We start from the raw sequence: 22,156 nt of genomic DNA, 5'->3' as shown, positions 1-22,156 counted from the left end.
ACGGACCCCTTCACTGATGATGCAGCAATTGGCTTCATGGTGGTGATCGACTTCACGTAGATGTGTTCCTTCTTCGTTGGAGACTGATGCTTCTTGATGAAGCAGAAGAACTCTTCTTCTTCACCAGGGACTGAAGATTCTTCTTTGGCTCAGCAAAAACAGAAGGAGACTTCATCTTCAATTTGGTTGAGCCCTTGAGAAGGTCGTCAACACTTCTGCTGCCCAGGGAAGAACATGTAGGGATGACTGATAAGGTCTCCAATGGAGGAAGATCTATAAGAACTTCCTCTGTAGAGTCACACTCCCTCTCTTCCTCTAAAGAAGGTGTATGGTGTTGTGTCCACTTTCATCTTGTTCAAAGAGGTCGTCTCCGATGAGGAGGATGCAGAACGAGATGATTCCCTCCTCCTATGGTCCATCTTCCTCCTGTGCACCACGAAGAGATATTGTGCTAGATAAATCTTCTTCCCCCTAAGGGGTGCAGAAACTACGCCTTGTCGCTGTAGTGCAGTGTTGAGGAATGCAGTCAAACAGATTGGGTGTGGATCTCGATCTCAAACACGCACATTACATATAGCACATGCTTTCATAGTGAAAACAGGGGTAAAATCAGGGGTCCGGAAACCGTCATATGCGCCGGACATGTCTGTTTGGGAATCTCAAATGTCCGGTTTAAAATATTGCTTACCGGACATTTAAATTTTTCTGCCTGGACATTTTAAAAAGTATTGTCCGGACATTCTTAAATTTTGACCGGACATGATCAACAGTTAGGACTGAGCAGTTTCTGTCTGCAGTTGTAACACAATGAAGATTATCTACACTGACAAGCTTTGTTTGTTTTGATTGCTGTAAATACATCGTACCTACATGATAGTCCAATCGGTCAATCACTGTAATAGGCAATAAAGTTGAATAAACTGAGTTGACACTGATTAATCGAGGCTTAATTACTGAGAACATCTTTTTACTTTGAGTGAAAGGTGTTTACAACTGTACATAAATACCTTGCATCATCGATGTACATCATTATCCTCACAATGCTAGATCTACGATACGTAACCTCAGACAAGAAGCGAAAGCTTGATGACAGCCAGTCGACTGATGCAGATCAGTCGAGCGGATCTGCCAAACCCTCAAAGTCTGGACGATCATTTTGTAAGTCGTGGCTAACGACTTGCACTTGGTTGACATACAATGAGGATTTGCAGATTTTATTGTTTTCAGTAGCTAGTCGTATATTGAATCTTGATTGACCGCCATTTTGCTTTCTGTGACGATCGATATCAAATTTTTTTATGGTCAATAATTAAGTACAGATGAAAAAAGTATTAAAATAACTATTACTATCAACGATATTTTAGTATTTGTGATTATATTATCTGTCTTCTTTTTAAATAATCTTTAGTTTAAAAAAAGACTTTTCCTGTGAGGTCACGTGATAACCAAATATGGGATAATAGTCTCGATCAAAATGTTACAACGCGTACACTTGAGCAGACTCATGAATATAACTCATGAACATTAATTAGACCGTTCACTACGTTAAGAGATCGTTATTATAACAGTAACAAACGTATGTTTCCATGTATATCTAAAATGATATTATTTGTTATTAATTGTCCGATGAATTAAACAATTTAAATTGAAACAATTCATAATTCATCATATTATGAATACGTAACAACTTGTAATGTGTGTGAAAAGTTGTACTAAATTACGCTATTTGAAAGGGGCGTGGCCTAAATGTAAATGTCCGATTGGGATTTTAAATTTTCCGGACCCCTGGGTAAAATGTTACATAATGTCAAAAGATATGTAAAACTTTAAGCCAAAGGTAAAAAATAATCATTACATATGAGAGTAAATGTGAAGAATGTAGTTCGAGCAATAAATTTATGAAAAAATGTTAATTTTGATAGGATGGCTCAGATTACAGAGATCAGAAATATAATTATAGAAAGTTTCCACTACCCTTCGGAAATGAGTTGAGATAAGCAATTACGTATGAGTTAGGATAAGGTAAAATCAAAATTTCCTTCCAAACAAACTTTTGAGGAGGAACAGACTGAGCCTAAACCTATATCCATGCCCCACTTTGTGATGGGAGATACTAAGGAGACATAGCAACTTAACATCCATGTAAAGAAAGAACCTGCACCTAGACTGTTTGTTTTTCCTTGGGTCTTCAGTTGAGAAGATGTGAACAGTTCCGTGATCACTTGAGACACACAGGAGGGAAGAGTCAGCATTGAAGTTGATGCTGCAACAAACAAGCATGCTTCAACACACCTACACACAGAACAGTAATGTACACATAGCAGCCTAGCTTGAATGTGTATCTTCTGAACAATATATCAACAGTACATAGGCACACTTGGAACCTGAAAACCGGATACAGAAAGCCATTCCTTGAAATGATAATGCACACAGTAGGTCGGCCATACTCACAGCAGATCGGCTATAATCACAGTGATGTAGTAGGTCGGCCATACTCACACTGATGTAGTAGGTCGGCCATACTCACAGCAGATCGGCTATAATCACACTGATGTAGTAGGTCGGCCATACTCACACTGATGTAGTAGGTCGGCCATACTCACAGCAGATTGGCTATAATCACAGTGATGTAGTAGGTCAGCCATACTCACAGCAGATCTGCTATAATCACACTGATGTAGCAGGTCGACCACACTCACACTGATGTAGTAGGTCAGCTATAATCACAGTGATGTAGTAGGTTGGCCATACTCACAGCAGATCGGCTATAATCACACTGATGTAGTAGGTCGGCCATACTCACACTGATGTAGTAGGTCGGCCATACTCACAGCAGATTGGCTATAATCACAGTGATGTAGTAGGTCCGCCATACTCACAGCAGATCTGCTATAATCACACTGATGTAGCAGGTCAGCTATAATCACAGTGATGTAGCAGGTCGTCGCTAATCACACTGATGTAGTAGATCGGCTATAATCACAATGATGTAGCAGGTCAGCTATAATCACAGTGATGTAGAAGTTCAGCTATAATCACAGTGATGTAACAGGTCGACTTTAATCTCACTGATGTAACAGGTCAGCTATAATCACACTGATGTAGCAGGTAGGCTATAATCACAGTGATGTAACAGGTCAGCTATAATCACAGTGATGTAGCAGGTCGGCTATAATCACAGTGATGTAGCAGGTCGGCTATAATCACAGTGATGGTAGCAGGTCAGCTATAATCACACTGATGTAGCAGGTTGGCTATAATCACAGTGATTGTAGCAGATCAGCTATAATCACAGTGATGTAGCAGGTCAGCTATAATCACACTGATGTAGCAGGTCGGCTATAATCACAGTGATGGTAGCAGGTCGGCTATAATCACAGTGATGTAGCAGGTCAGTTATAATCACAGTGATGAAGCAGGTAGGCTATAATCACAGTGATTGTAGCAGATCAGCTATAATCACAGTGATGTAGCAGGTCAGCTATAATCACACTGATGTAGCAGGTTGGCTATAATCACAGTGATGGTAGCAGGTCGGCTATAATCACAGTGATGTAGCAGGTCAGCTATAATCACAGTGATGAAGCAGGTCGGCTATAATCACAGTGATGTAGCAGGTCGGCTATAATCACAGTGATGTAGCAGGTCGGCTATAATCACAGTGATGAAGCAGGTCGGCTATAATCACAGTGATGTAGCAGGTCGGCTATAATCACAGTGATGAACCAGGTCGGCGATAATCACACTGATGTAGCAGGTCTGCTATAATCACAGTGATGTAGCAGGTCAACTATAATCACAGTGATGTAGCAGGTAGGCTTTAATCACACTGATGTAGCAGGTAGGCTATAGTCACAGTGATGTAGCAGGTAGGCTATAATCACAGTGATGGTAGCAGGTCAGCTATAATCAAAATGATGTAGCAGGTTGGCTATAATCACAGTGATGTAACAGGTTGGCTATAATCACAGTGATGTAGCAGGTCAGCTATTATCACACTGATGTAGCAGGTAGGCTATAATCATAGTGATGTAGCAGGTCAGCTATTATCACACTGATGTAGCAGGTAGGCTATAATCACACTGATGTAGCAGTTAGGCTATAATCACACTGATGTAGCAGTTAGGCTATAATCACAGTGATGTAACAGGTCAGCTATAATCACAGTGATGTAGCAGGTCAGCTATAATCACAGTGATGGTAGCAGGTCAGCTATAATCAAAATGATGTAGCAGGTAGGCTATAATCACAGTGATGTAGCAGGTCGACTATAATAACAGTGATGTAGCAGGTCAGCTATAATCACAGTGATGGTAGCAGGTTGGCTATAATCACACTGATGTAGCAGGTCGGCTATAATCACACTGATGTAGCAGGTCGGCTATAATCACAGTGATGTAGCAGGTAGGCTATAGTCACAGTGATGTAGCAGGTCGGCTATAATCACACTGATGTAGCAGGTCGGCTATAATCACAGTGATGGTAGCAGGTCAGCTATAATCACAGTGATGGTAGCAGGTCAGCTATAATCACACTGATGTAGCAGGTCAGCTATAATCACAGTGATGTAGCAGGTAGGCTATAGTCACAGTGATGTAGCAGGTAGGCTATAATCACAGTGATGTAGCAGGTCAGCTATAATCACAGTGATGTAACAGGTTGGCTATAATCACAGTGATGTAGCAGGTCAGCTATAATCACAGTGATGTAGCAGGTCGGCTATAATCACAGTGATGTAACAGGTTGGCTATAATCACAGTGATGTAACAGGTCAGCTATTATCACACTGATGTAGCAGGTAGGCTATAATCACAGTGATGTAGCAGGTCAGCTATCATCACACTGATGTAGCAGGTCGGCTATAATCACACTGATGTAGCAGGTTGGCTATCATCACACTGATGTAACAGGTAGGCTATAATCACAGTGATGTAGCAGGTCAGCTATAATCACAGTGATGTAGCAGGTCAGCTATAATCACACTGATGTAGCAGGTTGGCTATCATCACACTGATGTAACAGGTCGGCTATAATCACACTGATGTAGCAGGTTGGCTATAATCACACTGATGTAACAGGTTAGCTATAATCACACTGATGTAACAGGTTAGCTATAATCACACTGATGAACAGTGATACAGTAGATAGGTTACGTTTCAGTGATGTAGTAGCTAGGTTACGTTTCAGTGATGTAGTAGCTAGGTTACGTTTCAGTGATGTAGTAGCTAGGTTACGTTTCAGTGATGTAGTAGCTAGGTTACGTTTCAGTGATGTAGTAGCTAGGTTACGTTTCAGTGATGTAGTAGCTAGGTTACATTACAGTGATGTAGTAGCTAGGTTACGTTTCAGTGATGTAGTAGCTAGGTTACGTTTCAGTGATGTAGTAGCTAGGTTACATTACAGTGATGTAGTTGCTAGGTTACATTACAGTGATGTAGTAGCTAGGTTACATTACAGTGATGTAGTAGCTAGGTTACACTACAGTGATGTAGTAGCTAGGTTACATTTCGGTGATGTAGTAGCTAGGTTACATTACAGTGAAGTAGTTGCTAGGTTACATTACAGTGATGTAGTAGCTAGGTTACATTACAGTGATGTAGTTGCTAGGTTACATTACAGTGATGTAGTTGCAAGGGTACATTACAGTGATGTAGTAGCTAGGTTACGTTTCAGTGAGGTAGTGTCTAGGTTACGTTTCAGTGATGTAGTAGCTAGGTTATATTACAGTGATGTAGTATCTAGGTTACGTTTCAGTGATGTTGTCGCTAGCTTACTTTACAGTGATGTAGTAGCTAGCTTACATTATGGTGACGTAGTCGGTCAGTTACATTATAATGATGTTGTAGCTAGCTTACATTACAGTGATGCAGTAGCCGGGTTACATTTCAGTGATGTAGTAGCTAGGTTACACTACAGTGATGTAGTAGCTAGGTTATATTACAGTGATGTAGTAGCTAGGTTATATTACAGTAACGTAGTAGGTCAGTTACACTACAGTGATGTAGTAGCTAGGTTACATTACAGTGATGTAGTAGCTAGGTTATATTACATTGATGTTGTTGCTAGGTTACATTACATTGATGTTGTTGCTAGGTTACATTACAGTGATGTTGTTCCTAGGTTACATTACAGTGATGTAGTAGCAAGGTTACATTACAGTGAAGTAGTAGGTCAGTTACACTACAGTGATGTAGTAGCTAGGTAATATTACGTTGATGTAGTAAGTTGGTAACACTACAGAGATGTTTTTGCTAGGATACATTGCAGTGATGTAGTAAGTTGGTTACACTACAGTGATGTAGGGCTATTAAGTGATATGATGTAGAAGGTCAGTTATATTGCAGTGATGTTGTAGGTCAGTTATATTTAGGTGATGTTGTATGTAGGTTACACTACAATGATGAAGTAGCTAGGTGACACAACAGTGATGTAGGGCTATTAAGTGATATGATGTAGAAGGTCAGTTATATTGCAGTGATGTAGTAGGTCAGTTATATTTAGGTGATGTTGTATGTAGGTTACACTACAATGATGAAGTAGCTAGGTGACACAACAGTGATGTAGGGCTATTAAGTGATATGATGCAGTACGTAGGTTACATTAGAGTGACGTAGCTAGGTTACACTACAGTGATGTAGCATGTAGGTTACATGACAGTGATGTAGCATGTAGGTTACATGACAGTGATGTAGCATGTAGGTTACATGACAGTGATGTAGCATGTAGGTTACATGACAGTGATGTAGCATGTAGGTTACATGACAGCGATGTAGCATGTAGGTTACATGACAGTGATGTAGCATGTAGGTTACATGACAATGATGTAGCATGTAGGTTACATGACAGTGATGTAGCATGTAGGTTACATGACAGTGATGTAGCATGTAGGTTACATGACAGCGATGTAGCATGTAGGTTACATGACAGCGATGTAGCATGTAGGTTACATGACAGTGATGTAGCATGTAGGTTACATGACAGTGATGTAGCATGTAGGTTACATGACAGCGATGTAGCATGTAGGTTACATGACAGTGATGTAGCATGTAGGTTACATGACAGTGATGTAGCATGTAGGTTACATGACAGCGATGTAGCATGTAGGTTACATGACAGTGATGTAGCATGTAGGTTACATGACAGTGATGTAGCATGTAGGTTACATGACAGTGATGTAGCATGTAGCAACGTCGTGTCCAAGATTATTGCACTTAAATAGCGACGTGCATGCACGTGTGTGTGTGGCTGCTTGTACTAGTCTGGACTGATGCCGATTTATAGTGCTAGCTCACTGAGATACCATGCCGCAGTTTAACATGAATACCCCACTCAGACACAGTGGACTGGTCGGCTCGGAGTCAGTATACTGACTCCGAGCCGACCAGTCCTTGTTTTAGCCCCTTAATGCCAAGCGCCAGACAGGGTAACAACAAGTACCATCTTTTAACGTCTTTTGGTATGACGCGGTCAGGGATCGAACCCCGGACCTTCCGCTCTCCGGGCAGACGCTCTACCACTAGACCATGGAGGCGGTCCTACATGATAGTGATGTAGTATGTAGGTTACATGACAGTGATGTAGTAGCTAGGTTACACTACAGTGATGTGGTATGTAGGTTACATGACAGTGATGTAGTAGGATGGTCAAACATAGAACTCTTACCAGTAGATATTTGCGCTGTTTGTTCCACGTCGCAGCTCATGCAGTCTAGCTCCAGTATTTGTGTCAAACACCCGTATTAAAGTTCCCTAAAAATGCAATGCATCATCTAAAGTTATAATAATCTCTGATGTTACTGTTGACATTTATTCAACCTGTCAATTCTGTACACATCTTCCATTATATTAACAGCTTGCTGCCATGAACCTACCTTCTCGGAGGCTGTGGCAAGTCGTGTACCCTGAGTGTTCATGGACATACAGCCAAGGTTCGCCTCATGGGCAGCTATATCCACTGGAGGTTTCTCAGTCTCAGCAAGATCAATTATTTGCACATGGCCAACTTTTCTCCCGGGGAAAGACAGTAGAGAGTTATTGCTGTTGGGACACATCACACACAGACCTTAACCGAACAAGAAGAAGACAGATCAGGTTGGATCAAACAGAAGAAGACAGTGAAATTATTCCATAATGGTAATTGACTAACAAAACTCCATGTAAAAGTAGAAAGGTAAGGTTATGAACTGTGACAAGATGTATCGACCCACCTTTAGGGTTATGTCCTGTCTCAAACACATGCAGCTGCTGGGGATTCTGGGTGAACGTGTACACTTTGATCATTGTGTCCAGCACAGCAACAATTCTGTAACCATGGTAACATGAAACATCTCCTCACTCTTCAGTGGATAACACCACTCATCATTAGCATCAAAAAATATAGAGAGAGATTATTACATGAATGTCTGCCATACTGAGAAACAAAAGGCATGAGTTGAAGCATTTGACACAGGTTTCATAATAAGTCCTAGCAGAGACCATATAATAGAGGGACGGTCCTCTAGCCTATGCGCAAAACCATCAGTGCTACGGCTTGTACTGTGCAACCTGTCTGGAAGCGAGCAGAAACGCGTTCACTGCAGTCATCGTTGTCGCCTTTTTTTTCCATCAGTAGCAGTAGCCGGGTTACATTACAGTGATGTTGTTGCTCGGTTACATTGCAGTGATGTTGTTGCTCGGTTACATTACAGTGATGTTGATCCTAGGTTACATTACAGTGATATAGTAGCTAGGTTACAGACGAATGTGTTCCTATTGTCGGTACTGAAATAAATATTTTTACATTCATCACGATTCCTCCTTTTGCGTGGAACCAAAGTTATTTAGGTACGATCGGTAGTTTTTTTGTATGATTTTTGGCGCAAAGCCATAATTTACGTCATATATTTTCAGTAAAATTACCATATAGCAGACGACATAACATGCATTTTGTCTGTGATTATCGTCCGCATATATCTTTTGAAACATTCTACAAAGTGACTTATATTGTATGATATTAGAATTGTTTTTGTGGGACACATATTTGTTTTTACCATTGTTTTCGCCATTTCTTCGAAAGTTTAACATACCTATTAACTTTGTTTCAGTTAGGCTTCTATCACATATAGAAGATTACTACATATTTGTAGAATTTTCCTATTCGGAATATTCTATAAGTAATACATTACCACTGTTATACCGAGGCTGTTGTCCCCCACAACTGCTCTTATAGCGAAATCTTCCACAGAGATCTCATTTACCTCATGCAGCACGTGCGTAGCCACCTAGCTGCCATGTGACACCCTTCACTCTTGTCTCTTGCGAGAGCAAGTGCTCGGGGGACTGACGGGCGGGCAGCAGCCCAGTGGTAACGTATTACTTATAGAATATTCCGAATAGGAAAATTCTACAAATTACATTAAGTAATACGTTACCACTGTTATACCGAGGCTGACTACCACAGTAGGCGGTGGGGAGCACCTACAACCCGAACATGACTGCTCGTGTTCCTTCCGGCCAGCGGAAGTAAACAACAAGGCGGAAGCACTCGATGCGCATGCTCCCAGCTTGGCGTTACCTTATAGGGATACCAAAGCACTGTCAAGCGCATACCGTAAGGCTCAATCGTCATTGCCAAAACGATTGGTGACTCCAAACGGCCCCACTGGATAGGTATTTCATCGCCGCAGCGGATGAAAACACAGTATCCGTGTGAGCTAAATCTTAGATCAGGTTAAACAGTCGAAAAGAGGGAAATTAATTTCATTCGGACCGTATATCCCGAGAACAAGCCTACTTAAGCGTGTGTAATAGCCGCGTGACCTAATTCAATATTGGAAAGCATGCATTACAAGGTTGCAATACACGACAGACAATTAGGTTAATAATTGTCAAATCCAAATAAAGAAACACACAGAAAGCCGCACTCACCTGTGGATAAGCCTGCTGGCTTGTGGGACCCCCACTCCCATACCCACAGCTGTGGGAACGGTGGAGTAGACCCAGATTGACCACCGTGCAAGGTCTGAAGCCTGAGGAGTTCGGAATTGCGCCGGGCACACCCCTTAAATGACCGCTTGTGCCACGATCAGCGGCCGAAGAAGGTGCACACCCTCCACCTCTTCATCAGAGACCCGTCTGAGGTAATGATTGGCAAAAACCGAGTCAGAACGCCAGTAACAACCCCGCAATATTCTGTGAACAGATATATGTAGTGTAGTGCAAATGTTGCCGCTAGCGCCCTAATCTCGTGCGGGTTTGACCCCGCTACCGGTAACCCCCGAGACCGATACGCCAGATTGATGACAGAACGAAGCCATAACGCAATCGAGTTGCGAGTTATGTCAACCGTGCGATTAGGGTTACACGATATGAACAGACGGTCACGCCCTTGTCTGCGTTCATTCGAAGCCTTAAGATAATACTTAAGGGCCCTAACCGGACACAGCGATCTGTCCTCGGTATCAGCAGGAGGTAAGATTTCTTTGAAGGATCTTACAGTGAATTCTCTCTCCGTTTGGCCAAATTTCTGATTCTTAGCGACGAAGCCCATGAGCAAGCCCAAGCGGACCGCTCCTTCGTCGCCCCTATCGAATCGTACTTTGGTGACATCGAGTGCGTGTATTTCCGACACTCGTGCCGCCGTGGCAAAGGAGAGAAGAAATGCTGTTTTCCAAGTCACATGCCTGAACGAAGCACTACCCAAGGGTTCATACGGAGCCTCCGTAAGTGATTGTAACACTAAGGAGAGATCCCAGGTCGGTGCCCGAAGGCGGCCCTTTTTAAGATCTTGCTGTTTGAAACCCTTGATAAACCCTGAATCACCGGCTCTTTTGAGAGACTGGTACCCATAGCAACGTCCCGTACCGTAGCAACGGACGAGACATAGTTGGCAATGGAACCCCCGGAGAGTTTCCGGGTCTCTCGTAAGCGAGACATGAAACGAGCAATATCCTGCACAGATACCTTATCTGGCGAATGAATGTGATGTTTGCAACACCACTTCGTGAAAATAGCCCAACGTGCATTATACACCTGGGTAGAATCACGATGCATACTAACGTATGCCTGAGACGCCCGACGAGAAAAACCTTTACTCCTCAGACGCTCGGTGACAACATCCACGCATGCAGATTGAACTGCCCTGCGTTTGGATGAAGCTGACGGGTGTGAGGGTGGATCAGCAGATCCGGTCTCACAGGCAGTGGAAGTGGCGACTGCGTGGCCTGGGCCAGCAAGTCGGGGTACCATGATCTGTTTGGCCACATGGGCGCGATCAGTAACATTCGACAGCGAACTCCTTGGAGCCGGCTTAGAATGAGTGGTATTAACGCCATCGGCGGGTAAGCATAAGCGTCCATGCCTGTCCAGTCTAACGCGAGAGCATCGTGATCGATGACCCTCGGGTCCGGGACTGGTGATACAAACAACGGGAGTTGATTGTTGAACCTGGTTGCGAACAGGTCGACCATCGGACGACCCAAACGTTCGCACAGCCACTGAAACACCACTGGGTTTAGCATCCACTCCGTGGGGCTCGGATCCCAAGGCCTCGATAGAGCGTCGGCCAGTACATTCGGCACACCTGGGATGTGACGGGCGCGTACCTGGCACGGGACACTGTCCACCAGAGCGTAAAACTCGAACGCGAGATCGAGTAGGGAGTGACTGTGGGTTCCCCCCAGTTTGTTCACATAGGACGCTACCGTCGTGTTGTCGGTCGCCAGCATGAGCCGGGCGTCGACGAGACGATGCTTCCAGTGATTGACTGCGTTTATCACTGCCTTGAACTCGAGGCAATTGATGTGAAGACCTTGTTCGTCTACGCACCACAGCCCCGAGCTCCCCTCCCCCTCTAGATGGGCGCCCCAGCCCACTAGTGAGCGTCTGTATACAGGTTCAACGTGGCGTGGAAGGGCCGCATAGAGACACCTGATAAGACGTTGCAAGGGACCGTCCACCACTCCAGATGCGGTCGGAGCCGATCCGGGAGGGCAACGGTCGCACTGTTCTCCTCCTGTGCTAACAACTGGATTAGAAACCATTGCAGCAGGCGGAGTTGGAGACGACCCCAATCGGTGCAGTCCTGGGCTGACACAAGTAGCCCTAACAGCTGTTCCCAAAAGTGAACAGTCTGTTGCACCGCTAAGACTTTGGCAATCATCACCTGAATCTTGTGCCACCGGTCTTGGGGGACAAAGAGGCGATGGACCTCCGATGAACTGCAAGTTCTGTGAGGGGGTTAACTCGCTCTTGGGGAGATTGATAATCCACCCCAATTGCTCCAAGAGCCGACGTGCGAAATCGAGATGGCGTGACAGGGCGTCCGTCATTCGATTGGCCACTAGCGAGTCGTCCAGGTACGCGAAGTACCTGATACCCCTCTTGTGGAGGAACCCCACCATGGGGGTGGTTAACCGGGTGAACAGCCAGGGAGCGGACGAAAGACTGAATGGGAGTACAACCCACTCGTAGTGCCTGCCTTGAAAGACAAACCTGAGATACTTGTGATGATCCGAGTGAATCGGAACATGCAGATAAGCATCCTTCAGGTCGATCGAAGCGAGCCAGTCAGCCGGCATGATCAGAGCTTTCAGGTCCGCCAAGGTCAACATTCTGAACTTGGGCGGCTTGTGCAGGTAAAACTCGTTGAACGATTCCGCACTGTCTTTCTTGGGAACAAGAAATATCCTGGAGTAAAACCCCGGTGTTATTTCTGGTAGGACTAACTCCCATACCCGTACCGCCCTCTTCTCCACCAAACTGCCGATGGCATCGGCGAGGATGGGACGATCGGCTTCCGAATAGAAACCTTCCAACGGGGCGACGGTGAGTGGCGCATCCGCTTTGAGATCTAGCCGATAGCCCTACCGAATCGTGTTGACCACCCACGGGTCGTCGAACACTTGTTCCCAATTCTCCCAGTAAGTCCCAGATGCAACTGTCCAGGGCTGAATGACTCGGGTTCGCCTACGGGCCAACCGAAGCTTGCGCTGTTGGCACACGAACCCTGCAAGAGAGAGTCATTTGGAGGAGCCCTTACCGTCACGAGACGGCTTAGGCTTCCCCCAGTGTCCCTTCTTCCCCCGAAAGGGCGGCAAGTTGCCCTTACCGGGGCCCTCAGAGCGGAACCTCTTCCCGGAGGAAGAAGACACCGACCCCTTGGACTTCCCGGGCGCAGCATCCTGAGGGGCGCTCCATTTAGGGGCACCACCCAGGCGTCTGTGGAGAGACCCAACCAGATCCAACATATGTTGCGAAGCCGCGGCAGACGAAGCAGACTGCTGTTCTTTTAGAACACCAGGGATCCAATTATTAAATAGGGTCTGCGCAGACCAAGGCTGTGAAAGTAACACCTCCTGGTTGGCGGCGTCCAACCCAGAAGAGGCAAGGTACGCTTGCCGCCTCAAAAAATGGCACGTGCCGGAAAGAAAGGCCGAAGCCCCGGCAAGGTACTCAAGGGTTGCATTCAAACCGATCAAACAGTTGTAAATGCGCTGGTGGGGGAACCTTCGACCAGACTGGCCGCCGCCACCAAGTAGGTGTCGCCATGTGACATAGCGAGCATGGAGTGCCGAGAGAGGGTGTCCATCTGCTGTAAAGTCGCTTGAGTGATTGTAGCAGCAGGGTGGGGCACAGACACCCAACCTCTGCACATGGGCCTCCGCGGTGGGCCTTGATTCTGGGAAGGCCAAGTCATGCACCGGGAACGAACCCTTTCTCCACGACGGAGGAGGTAACGGGAGTCCCCGACCGGAGGCCGCCGTGAAGGCTTTCTCCAGAGACGGCTTGATCCCGCTCAACAAAGTTGACGCAGGAAAAGCCTTGTCGGCGGACTCGTCGAAAACCTCGGAGGAACCCACCGAGCCGTGGATTCCCCGGGGTACCGGCTGGGGCCGTGGCATGTCCTCAAAGAGGTCATACACCATGGCCACACGGTCCTTAGTAGATAACGGGAGTATCGGCTCGGGGGAAGGACCGGTGACTACGGCAACCGCCGCCGTACCCGTAGACCCCGTGTCCGAACCCGCAGCCACCGAAGGGGCCGGGGACGGAACAACCAGGGCCTTATCCTGAGATAATGCCACCAGTTTGGAGTCCACCAATTGCGACAACAAAGCCGCGACGGAAACCCCGGACAGCCCAAGGGCCGCCAAGGGATCCGCCGCCGAGGAGGTAGTGCCCGCAATGGGCGCCCGACCGGACGAACCGGCCAACTCAGGGGTGATAGCAGAACGCACGTAGCACCTGTATCGCGCAAAATCCTCAGGCCCCAGACCCTTGCACAGGGTGCACCGGGTGTCCTCGCAAGGGACCCGGCACCGCGGGCATCGATCGTGGGGATCCCGGGACGACAAAAACTTCTGACAAGCGCCGCAGCGCCTGGCAGCAGGAGTAGTCGGGGTGCTGGACAAATCCAATTCCATGTCAGAAATTGTTCTTTGAACAAAAAGCAAAACATGGTTACAACACACACACCAAACATATTCACAAACGTAGATTTTCCGAAGAAAAACAAATGATAATAGCGAATACATAAAATACATATATTATAGATATATATATATATATCATGATAGGTGATGCAAAAAAAACCCCCACAATATACCACTAAAGGTAGACGGAAAACACAAAGTGCCGCCGCCACCCCCCCGTTAGTAGCGAAAAAAGGCGCGAAATTTAGGCGGGAAAATTTTCTAGGCGCTGTATAACGAACGCCCCGTATATTACAGTTCACTTAGGACTAAGAAACAGTAATAAATATCACCAAGGATAGCAGGAGGCTGGTAGAACGCAGAGCAGTCTATGGATACGTCTTGCGAAGGCAAGCGAAGAGACAAGAGTGAAGGGTGTCACATGGCAGCTAGGTGGCTACGCACGTGCTGCATGAGGTAATTGAGATCTCTGTGGAAGATTTCGCTATAAGAGCAGTTGTGGGGGACAACAGCCTCGGTATAACAGTGGTAACGTATTACTTAATGTAATTTTGACGATGATTTATATTTGTTATCTTCTGTAGATTTTGTCTTTATTAATCATGACTACATTTAATCTATTTTATATTTTATGCCGTGTAAAAATTGATTACGAGCCATATGATCTGGGCCTAAACCCAATCATAATAATGTAAATATGATGAAGGTACTACTTACTTTGTTACTTACACAACAGTGAGTGAGTGAGTGAGTGAGTGAGTGAGTGAGTGAGTGAGTGAGTATGGTTTAACGCCGCTCTTAGCAATATTCACGCAATATCACGGCTGGGGACACCAGAAATGGGCTTCACACATTGTACCCATGTCGGGAATCGAACCCGGGTCTTCTGTGTTACACAACAATGAAAACATCATACAAAAATAAAGATCCGTTTTATGAAATATTTGTATTATAAAATTATCATTTGCTTTGTAAATGCCAAGAAAGAAGAAGGATGATATCGACAGTCGCCTGGAGAGAAGTTCGAGACAACAAGGTCGAAGGTGTCATTCAGTAAAATAAATAGATGGTCTACTGTCCTTTTCTATGATAAATACATCTACATATGTCAGAGTTTGTGATGTTTTGTTTTATTTTAATAGTAACATTTGCATGCCTCGTTCCAGGTTAGAGTTTAAAGTTTGTTTTTCTTTGATCAGATGTAAACAGAAAACCATGATGAAACAATTTGGAAAACTACAAACGTTACTACAGTTTACGATATACTAGTATATATCTGGTACCATGCTCGTTGAAGCTATATTGTTATACCTGAAATACCTAATTATTTGAATGCTGAAAAATATCAAACTAATCGGGTAATATTAAATAAGGACTGTAAAATTACAATCGCCCTCTTTGCTTTGGAATTTAACAGTAGCCTCCCTTTGAAAAAATATCTTGTTCCAGCAAACCCCATTATCACTGCTAGCCCCAAACTTGCATTAACCAATAACATTTGATTACTTGCGAAGCCCATTGTCGGACACATCGAAAATTCATTTAACAACGCTCGTAGTTTAATGTGTATTTTTAATTCACTGGAACTATTAGCATTATAAAATAGTAGCGAATTTACATGAAATAAAAACATTAATATGGCATCATTTTTTTCTGGCTAACATTAAAGCATTTACACCAGCCGGTGACCATGCATTTTTGCAAGTAAATCTAGCCTGGATTTATTATAAGATATGAAGTTAATCTGGAGATATATTTTGTGAACATCGTGAATATGGTGATATGTTACAAGTGTCTTCATTGCTACTTGATGAGTTTTATTTACACTCCCTGAGTTCCTGTGCAATTTACCGGATCGTAGTTTTCTGTGTCGTTCGTAGTAGATTTGGTATATTTGTCTATTTATAATAGTTAACAGTTGCAGCATAAAATGAGATATATTAACTGATTTTAAAACAAATAGAATACGTTATAAAATAATTTTGATATCGGAACGGCTTTTTCTTCCCACGCCCTCGAAAACCTACGCTCGTAGACTGACGTCATATTTTCATTTCCTATCTTTTACTGTGAGTGAAACTTTTTGAGAGGTATTACCGACGGCTTTGTTGCGGTAATGTCGCGGTCATTCTATTCAGACCAAGGGTCATCTGAAACAAACCCCTGGTCGTAGAGTGGGAATTCTTCAAGTGGCATATCTAGGTCCAAGACGAAATCATCCCAGTGAATGAAGTCGTCCATGACTGTGGCAAATGTAAATTGAAATAAATGTCCCGGAAGACACACATGTTCAGCAAATAATTTGCAGCCAACTGACATGTGCTAATGAGAGATATGAAAAAAAATCTTTGTAATCCGCTAAGAGATGTCCTTTTATTGGATTGTCGCTGGTCGTAGTCGGAGAAATCTCGACAAAGGGAATTAACTCTAGCCCCAGATATTAAGTAATATTGTTTACGTGGTTACCAGAATGGTCAGTCGTGAATGTCTGCGCATCTATCGCGCATCTGCAGTGGTACAGGGAGGTTAACAGCAGGGTGTCAGGGTGTATCAGTTACATGCCCGATCGTAACGCTGATGGTTTATGATAAACTGTTGGGGAGGGCCGTCCCTCTATTATGTGGTCTCTGGTCCTAGTAACACACTGTGACCACTCGATCCTCAATTTAGTTGACTGGCATGACATGACATGACACATATCTCCTATGGGCTTCCTGAATAACGATATGATTGCCTGCATTCAATGAGTGGTTTTATGGAATACAAGGTATGACTGACCTATCTCTGCGTAACTTGACACCTCGGACATCAGTAGAGAACTCCAGCTCGATGACATGTTTCTTTTTTAGGTCATCCCACACCATCACTAGACAAACAACATGGGGTGGTCAAGCGCAACTAACTTCCATGGTGGATACTCTTTAGCAACATGTACAGTTACCACATTCTAGTTGCCAGAATACAATACAGTGGACTAAACCAGCAGCTGAGTACTCCGTCACTCCCTATAAATCGGCATTTATTTACTGTTTATAAAGCTTGGTTAAAGACACTATTATTTAAACTTTGAGTACACCGGCATCAGGCACTGAGTGTTAGTCCCAATCTCCAATGTCCTCTCTTAATACCAATAATGTTTGCTGACGAGATGATAGGAGGACTACTGTGACAACAGCTGTCAGCAACCCTCTGAACATGGCGGGATTGCAATGTTGATCTAGCAAGTTAACTGTTACTGTTAATTAAGAAAACTGGAATTGGTAAATGAGTCAGTGTGCGACAACTATTTAAAAACTTCTTTGAGAGGTATTTAGAAGTTGGAGTACTAAGTAAGGATAAGATATATTGATGAACAACTTCTTTATTACAATTAGGAGCGATGTTTCGGTGTAGGTTCTAACACCGTTATCAAGCAAGTGATGTACAGAGAATGGTTGACAAATGTATATACAGGATAGGAGGCAGTGTTTATACAGTTGAGTAGGTTTAAGATGCAGTTACACTGGAGTGGAGAAACCTTTTATGTACAGAGAAGGGTAAAACAAATTGGCCGGTGAAGGGCTGTAATATAAAAGGGTGAAGACAGTAAATAAACAACAAAAGGAGTATGACTGATTGTGGTCATTAAAGAGTTGGTGGTACGCCAGTGGTATGTAGTAGCCTTGGTCACGGTTGATTGATGGTTGGAGTCTTTTTATGTTGATGGCTTCTTGTAGTTTTCTGATTTTGAAGTCTTTGAGGTTGATGGTGAGGGCTTTGACTTTGTCCCACTGGATCCTGTGGCTTAAATTGGGTTGTCATGGATATGGTCTAATAGAGCTGATTTAGGGTCCTTTTTGGAGACTGAACATTTGATGTTCCTTAATTCAGGTTTTTAGGGGCCTATATATGTGTTGCCAATATAAGCTTGTCCACAATTGCACGACATGTGGTACACTGCTCCTGAAGGTTCTAGCTTGTGGCTGGATGGTGGTTTTCCTGTGGCTTTAATTGTGTTATGAATCATTTAGATTGTGCCATCAAAGTTCAGTGTGGGTTCACCAGACGCAACATTCTATGGGGGTGTTGTCAAATCTCTACTCAGATAGATATCGTATTGGAATTAAAGATTTGATTTAAATCAAATTTGCCAAAATGTTTAATTTCTACGATCAGCGACACTTAGGGCTTTTCCCCCACATTAAGCTTACAGACTGATACACTTGAAAGACTTGTACTGTACTGAACCAAACTTGTGTGCCGATGCTGAATCATAATAGATGTCATATAAAAGGAGTTTAATAGTCTTTGACGCTTTCTCCTTGATGCACTCTGTCTTGTTCATCAATAATGCTGCTGGTTTAGACAGACTCCAATGTATTTCACTGATTCAAAATAATGGAACAAATGGAAATTACTAGTTACATAAGGATATCTCTAACAGATGATTAGTTAAGGTAATACTTGCATACATGTATAAACAAAAATTAAACTGATGTGATGACTTATACATACCTTTATTTGGTGGATACTTTGGATTTTTACCTCCACCGACAAGAGCAAGATAATTACACCGAAACAACATCTCTATCAGAGCAACACCTCCATCGGCAAAATCTACAGAAAAAGAATGTGGAATAACATCGATAGTTAACATGATCTAAAAGTATAAAAATCTTATAATTTATTGTGTGAGAGCTATTGGTACGAGACTATCTCGTGCAGACTCAGGGGCTTGAGAGTATAGCTCTCTCTACTATACAGTCAAGTCCCTTTAATCCAACACTCGTTAATCCAACAATCAGCTTTATCCGACACTAATGAACTGATTTAATCAGTGCATCTAGACCCGTTAATCAGACAATTTCGCACTCCAACTCTGACACACCTTATTTGCAACAAATTACCAAAATCAGTCATTAATCAGTCTCGTTAATCCATCACAGTGATCAGCGCTCTCAGTGATCATTTGCCCACGAGTACACCGCCCCGTGTTTTGGATGCGAGACGAGTCGGCTGAAAGCTGCATATTTCAATGGCTGCAGAGATAAACTTGCTTAACAATAAACAACAAGAGTTTGCCACTAACGTGGCTATATCCCCCATCCCTGTTGCAGAATTTATGACATAATTAAATCTAAACAAACCCTAACCTTTTTTAACCGAGGTGGAATTTGTCATGGAAATTGTATAAAAAAAAAAAGAGTTGGAACCTAAGTCCATCTTGTTGCCATGAAAACGTAAAAAATCAAAATTTCTAACATTTCTAAATAGCAAAAGGCACCAGTTCAGCATGTACCTGACAGACCTGCAAAGTTTCATGAAAAAATATTGAACGGTTTATGAGTCATGCTCAGGAAACGAACCCTACCCTCACAGAACCTAAGTCCATCTTGTTGCCATGGAAACGTAAAAAATCAAAATTTCTAAAATTTCTAAAGAGCAAAAGGCAACAGTTCAGGATGTACTTGACAGACCTGCAAAGTTTCATGAAAAAATATTGAACGGTTTCTGAGTTATGCTCAAGAAACAAAACGTGATGGACGGACGGAGCCTGTTTCTATATCCCCACCAACTTTGTTAGTCAGGGGATAATTAATGCTTTAAATAAACAAAACAGGATTAATCACTTGCTTAGATTACCTTAATCTCATTAAAATCATATTCAAGTTCTCGCTGAGGACATCCAATTACAGGTCAAGTCAGAACGACCTTTCGCAAACTATGACCGACCAATGAAAAGACTAACAGGAGGTTGACATTAGCCACTAAGAAAGGAGCTTTCTTGAGATTTGTGGCACCAGTTTCAAACTGGTGACTTCCATTCCACACTATTCTTTTTAAAGTATTTTGAATCAGTCGTACAGTCCGTAACAGTTGTTTTGTGTTAAGCTTCAGAGGTTGCATGTTTAGAAAACATATTCCACTAACAATGTAACATAACAATATGAATATTGCATTTTCATATTTTTGTAACATGTTTGTATCGTTATCTATCGTAGTTGTTTGATTTTTATCGCAAAGGTTGATATCACTTAATTTCATTTATCCGACATACTCGTTAATCTGACATATTCATATGCAACCAACCATGTCAGATTAACTGAACTTGACTTTATATAGATGCATGCCTGATCGCATCACTCAGTGTGTGAACACTGACTTGATGATGTATGTGTGATGTATGGGGGAATAAACTATATGTTTATCAAGACATGTTTCTGTTCATTGTGAAGAGTTGAAACAGATTTAATATATATACACATCTTGTTCAGCATGCACAATTCATTTGTTACATCTAACTTTCACTGATGTATTTATTGTAATATGTCTTATGTGTAATGAGGAGGTATTACATAAGCTCTTCGCTTGTTTACCAATCCATTTTCACACTTTTGTGAAAATAAATATGCTTAAACCAAGAGTTGAGATACTACAAATCTGCAGCCAATGCACAAAAAGCATCCAACCCTTATCAAACAGATTAAATGACCAATACTAAGCACCTACCTTGCCTTTCTTTCTCCTTCAGGGGATCTGCATTGTACACTCGAAACCCTGTTTCCATCCCACAGGCAAAACATCCTGAAATAGTCAGTGAAAACAAATTATCATTGAACTGTTATATTTGATCATATACATATAACTTGCTCCAAATGTACTTGTTATGAGAAAAATAAACATTGTTAAATAACGTCTCTACTTTGTGTCAGTGTTTTTGACCATCTTCGTAAACTGTTGTGCAGATTTCGATCGATTGCAGGATTTGCAAAGCATGTGCACCGCCAACTCGTTGTCAACAGATATTTTCCAAATCTTTTCAAGGTGCTCACATGATTTGATGCATTTCACGATGAAAGACCTGTTTTATCACAACATAGATCTTGATTATAGATCAGATCATCCTGACTGGGAGCCACTGTTTTGTTTGAAGCAAATGCAAGTGATACAAGAGGTGGAATCTGATTGGTCTATAGGAGAGGCTTAGAAGGGACATAACTCGTAACACTGATGCTAAGAGCCTTCTTCAGGCTTGTAGCCTCAAAGGTTTTTGTCACAGACTGCTGAAAAAATATCTGTGGATAGCAGCGGGCCCGAATACCCAGATTAAAACCACGAGAGAACAGATATATACCCTTGATAGTTCAAGGCATATATACGCATATATACGCATATATACTCACAACCAAAAGAAACGCAGATACCATACATGTTGATTAATATATGAAGAATTACTCATACTGAAGAGATATTTTGATGGTTGATGCACAAACACACTGGTATGTTGTTTGAACCAACGCTCATGAACACAGCACATGTGACGTCATAGATCCATGACTTGAAATGCACCATTTGTATCGAGCAGGATTAGTGTGTAAAGTTTGGAAATCACATGCAGCATGAAAAGGGGTACTTAAATGTGAAAATAACGCTGCAAAAATTTAGTCTTGTTTACATGCACCCACTGTCATGCCACACTTGAGCACTGATGACAGGCACAGAGTTATTGGCAATATTGAGGCCGGGTGAACTGTTCAACGTGTTGCCCATCAATATAGAGTTCACAAGTCAACTGTTTACAGATTTCTGCAACGTCACGTCCAGAAAAACAATGTCAATGAACGAGCTCGGAGGGGTCACACTTGGGTGATGTCATACGGACAGGATAGTTATATTTTTAATTCTCAAATGTGGAGTTGGTTCTTACAGGCAGCCAGTACAGCAAGAAACACTGTTGGAACTCGCAACAGGCCAATAAGTCTCAAT

General features: G+C 43.1%; 1 protein-coding gene across 1 annotated transcript in view; it reads right to left on the bottom strand.

Moving 5' to 3' along the window:
• Window positions 1–22,156, bottom strand: part of LOC124119380 (WD repeat domain phosphoinositide-interacting protein 3-like) — a 53,366-nt gene that overhangs the window by 9,127 nt on the left and 22,083 nt on the right. Inside the window, exons 2-8 of the mRNA XM_046481868.2 lie at window positions 20,900–20,974; window positions 18,905–19,006; window positions 17,189–17,276; window positions 8,207–8,301; window positions 7,871–8,061; window positions 7,663–7,748; window positions 2,162–2,263 (exon numbers count right to left, since the gene is read on the bottom strand). Coding sequence (XP_046337824.1) covers window positions 2,162–2,263; window positions 7,663–7,748; window positions 7,871–8,061; window positions 8,207–8,301; window positions 17,189–17,276; window positions 18,905–19,006; window positions 20,900–20,974 — 739 coding nt within the window. The remainder of the gene's footprint in view (window positions 1–2,161; window positions 2,264–7,662; window positions 7,749–7,870; window positions 8,062–8,206; window positions 8,302–17,188; window positions 17,277–18,904; window positions 19,007–20,899; window positions 20,975–22,156) is intronic.

The sequence above is a fragment of the Haliotis rufescens genome, unplaced genomic scaffold (assembly GCF_023055435.1).
Source record: "Haliotis rufescens isolate VD_foot unplaced genomic scaffold, xgHalRufe1.0.p SCAF_28, whole genome shotgun sequence".
NCBI classification, from domain to species: domain Eukaryota; kingdom Metazoa; phylum Mollusca; class Gastropoda; order Lepetellida; family Haliotidae; genus Haliotis; species Haliotis rufescens.
Note: the sequence above shows the minus strand (reverse complement) of the source record. Positions and strands in the feature narration are given on the sequence as shown.